Source organism: Plectropomus leopardus, unplaced genomic scaffold, assembly GCF_008729295.1.
Source record: "Plectropomus leopardus isolate mb unplaced genomic scaffold, YSFRI_Pleo_2.0 unplaced_scaffold11375, whole genome shotgun sequence".
NCBI classification, from domain to species: domain Eukaryota; kingdom Metazoa; phylum Chordata; class Actinopteri; order Perciformes; family Serranidae; genus Plectropomus; species Plectropomus leopardus.
Window position 1 is genome coordinate 1 of NW_024612034.1, and position 3782 is coordinate 3782.

The window sequence follows — 3782 nt, forward strand, 5'->3', positions numbered from 1 at the left end:
TAAGTCTTTTTTTTTTAAACTGGTTCCTTTTGTTTTAAGTTCAATATGTTAAATAAAAGCGTGCTGCGAATATTTTATTTTCATTTCTTAATTCAAAAAGCCATTTGTTGTATTTTAGCAGTAAACTGACAGCAGATTAAAGGCAGAGCTGAGCACGTTTAATTATCTGATAATTAATCGTCGGTAACATAACTGTCACAATATTCAACACGAGTCCGATTTAATATAAAACGTGTCACATGTTGTCTTCCAGCTGTAAAGAGTACAAAACAGCGCTGGATGATCTCGCCAAGGCGTCGAACGGGGGCGGGGAGGAGACCCCACAGGTCACCAGGTATGCAGGACTCGTGTTTAACCCTTTGAAACCTGAGAAAGTGGCTCGTGCGTCAGAGATCTGATTATTGTTATTTGTATTTTTTGAAAGGAGAGCGTTACGATAGTCTCGCCTGCTCGTTACCAAAGTGTGCATTTGTTTCTTGGTGTTGCCAAAAGAGAAAAATGGTCTGACGGGTTCTTCTTCCACCACTATCACGATTGTGCACATAAGACATCTACAGAAAACCAACCAAAGCAGATTTCACAAGCTGATTGATGGAGATTAAAGTTATTTCTAAATTTGTAGAAAAAAACACAATCATCAAAGCATTTTGGCCAAGTAAACTTTGTAGTTGATATAGTTTTACTTTAACTGAAAGGGGGAAAGTTGCAGGAGTATCTGACGTAGTTTTTTCTTCAGCGGTGGTGAGAGTCGGGCGAAGAGCAGCCCTGCGAGGCCGAGCGAGTCGGCCTCGTCGCAGCAGAGCCGCAGCAGCACGGAGACGGATCCGCTCAGTGAGTCTTCACATCGAATAAAAACTTCACTGGCTGAGGATTTAAAAACATTTCGATGTGAAATAATTCCCTTTATGCCTGTTTTGTGCAGAGGATGCAGACCTGGCAGATAAGCAGAAGAAACAGACGCTGAATCCACACGTCGAGCTGCGTGAGTCTTTTTTATTTTCACATTTCGTTACCGTCAGAGATCAGAAAACTGCCACACTGTAAAAATAATGTACTTCATTAGAGATGACTGTATGATTGTTGTTCATCAGGAAATCAAATTAACAAAATGTCAAAAAAAGAAAGAAAAATTTAAGTAAGCAGAATCAGGAAAATGTTTATTTTGAACTATTTTGAACCAAAAACTAATGAATGTCATTATGGATTAGTTTGCACATTATTTTCAACATTTATTGATTATTTGGTTTATAAAAATAGTTCAAACCTCAATATTATCGAGAAAATAAATTAAATTAATTCATAGGAAAAGCAGCAAATCTCCAAATTTTCTTTAATCTTCATCAGGTCAAATGTTTGAAAAGATGAAACCACATTTATATTTAAATATGATGCACCAACCGGCTGACGAGCTCGATGTTTGCAGGTGTGATTAACCATCGGAAATTTACAATCAGCAATTAAATAGATACAAAAAATACATTGAAGGAACAAAAAACAGACAAAAAAGTGATGTGGAGGCCATATTACACAACATCAAGTCTATTTCAGGCAAAAAAAACATTATATTAAAAATATTACTATATATTTATATCACAACACATCGTTTTATCAAAAACCTTAATATATCACCTGCCTTCAAAATTGTATTAAATCAATAAGTTCCAATAAAGAAAAACAGATCAATACAGGAAAAATGTTTTAGATCAGATTCCAATGAAGGAAAAAAGGGGAAGATATTCATCAATAAAGGAGTGAAAATCAAACACACTCATTATATTAACAAAAAAACTTTGTTTTATTAATAAATGTGCATTTTTTTGTGTCAAAGTCTGCAAAAGCATACAACAAAACACAATGAAACACAGAAAAAGCCCTAAATTAATCTAATTTAGAGGAAACATTTAATCTCATGTTTAATCTCTTATATTTTTTCCCTTTATGAATGTTTTTTCAAAGCCTTGCACCAACTATGCTTTTTTCAACTAGTTTAATTTAGCTTAACAAAACATCAAATCCTCACGTTTTGAATGCAAAAATTTTTAAAACTTAAGTAAATGTTGTGCATTAAAAAAACAAAATATTTCTCTTTGAGCTGTCGTAGAAATATTTATAAAAACATACAAAAATAATGTGGTTGAATTTGCAGAATTCTCTGACGCCAACGCCAAGTTTTACTGTCGGATCTACTACGCCGAGGAGTTCCACAAGATGCGTGAGGAGATCATGGAGAGCAGCGAGGAGGACTTCGTCCGCTCGCTGTCCCACTGCGTCAACTGGCAGGCTCGAGGCGGGAAATCTGGAGCCGTTTTCTACGCGACAGAAGGTTGTGTATAATATTATTTCACAGATAAATGTGACTTGTTAGGGATTAGATTGGGATTTTTTTAATCGTCTGGCACCTAAACACGTCACCTCTGCGATATTTCTGTTAGCTGTTACAATGATGGGAGGCGCAAGTTATTGATCTGTCGTTTTATGTTTTTATCAACAAATCCCGTTAAAAGACAAAACTGTAACATGTCATTAGTGGTGGCCGATGTGTCGAATTTACTCGAGAATCATGGCTTGTTCCACGTGCGATATATAAAAAGACTATATCGCGAACATCGAGTATAAATAGTCGTTTTTTTAGCAGCTGTAGTTTTGTTTCTGCTCTTCTCTGCCTTTAACAGACACACACTCAAAGCCGGGCTTTTGCAGAGCTCCAGACTGTGACTATTTAGTCACATTTTGTGCCCATAAAGCACAACTGCAACCTGCAAATATTATTAAATATGAACTGGAGAGCTGTTAGTGTGTTTCCATCTTACAGAGAATAAATCATTACGTTTAACGACACTGCGGTAACAGTCTAAGTTAATGAGTGGTGTGACCACGGAGCACCAGTTAGATTTGCAAATATTAGTAAAATGTTAATGTTAATTTGTCGCCTGCTCACAGTGAATAAATCCTCACAGTTAAAGGCGCCGCAGTGTCTGTTTATCTGCCTGCTAACGCTAACATCCAGCTGTCGACTGGAAGCTTCAAATCCAAAACATCAACACTTCCTGCCTGAGACGAGCCAGGTCCTTCAAAATAAAAGTACTATTTATTCAGTTGTAACAATATTTAACTAAATTATAAAATCACTTCATAACTTCCTTATTTTATTTAATTCCTTATTTTATTTTATTAAATTATTATTATAACAGCAGTGTCTTCAGCTGTAGGATATTACAGTAGCTACTTTAAGTTTATTGTAACTGAAGTTCATTCAATAATTTTGTATTGTAGTCGTTAATATTAGTCTTAAGGACATTTAAAAATATTGAGAGATATATCACGTATCGTGTTATAGCCTTAAATTATTACGATATTATTTTAAAGCCACATCGTCCGGCCCTTCGTGTTAGTCAGTCCCTTAAAACCGTGTTGATAACAGGAAGTCTCTCCTCTCCCGTGTCGTGCGTCAGATGACCGGTTCATCCTGAAGCAGATGCCCAGACTGGAGGTTCAGTCCTTCCTGGATTTTGCGCCTCACTACTTCACCTACATCACCGGCGCCGTGCAGCAGAAAGTACGTAACATTCAAAAACAAACCCAAAGTACTTCTGTCTGGTTTTTTTTCTTTAAACAAACAGCAAATGTCTTTTTGACCCACAGCGGCCGACCGCGCTGGCAAAGATCCTGGGTGTTTACAGGATCGGCTACAAGAACTCCCAGAACAACACGGAGAAGAAACTGGACCTGCTGGTGATGGAGAACCTTTTCTACGGACGCAAGATGGCTCAGGTATTAATCTT

At 36.9% G+C, this 3782-nt stretch overlaps 1 protein-coding gene across 1 annotated transcript; it reads left to right on the forward strand.

The window, feature by feature from the left end:
* Window positions 1-204: 204 nt before the first annotated feature.
* Window positions 205-3771, forward strand: LOC121963471 (1-phosphatidylinositol 3-phosphate 5-kinase-like; the record flags this gene model as incomplete). Its single annotated transcript, XM_042513753.1, has 6 exons — window positions 205-334; window positions 737-831; window positions 923-982; window positions 2147-2323; window positions 3453-3556; window positions 3643-3771. Coding segments are annotated over exons 1-6 (660 nt in total), but the record flags the coding sequence as incomplete, so codon positions are not given.
* Window positions 3772-3782: the final 11 nt, after the last annotated feature.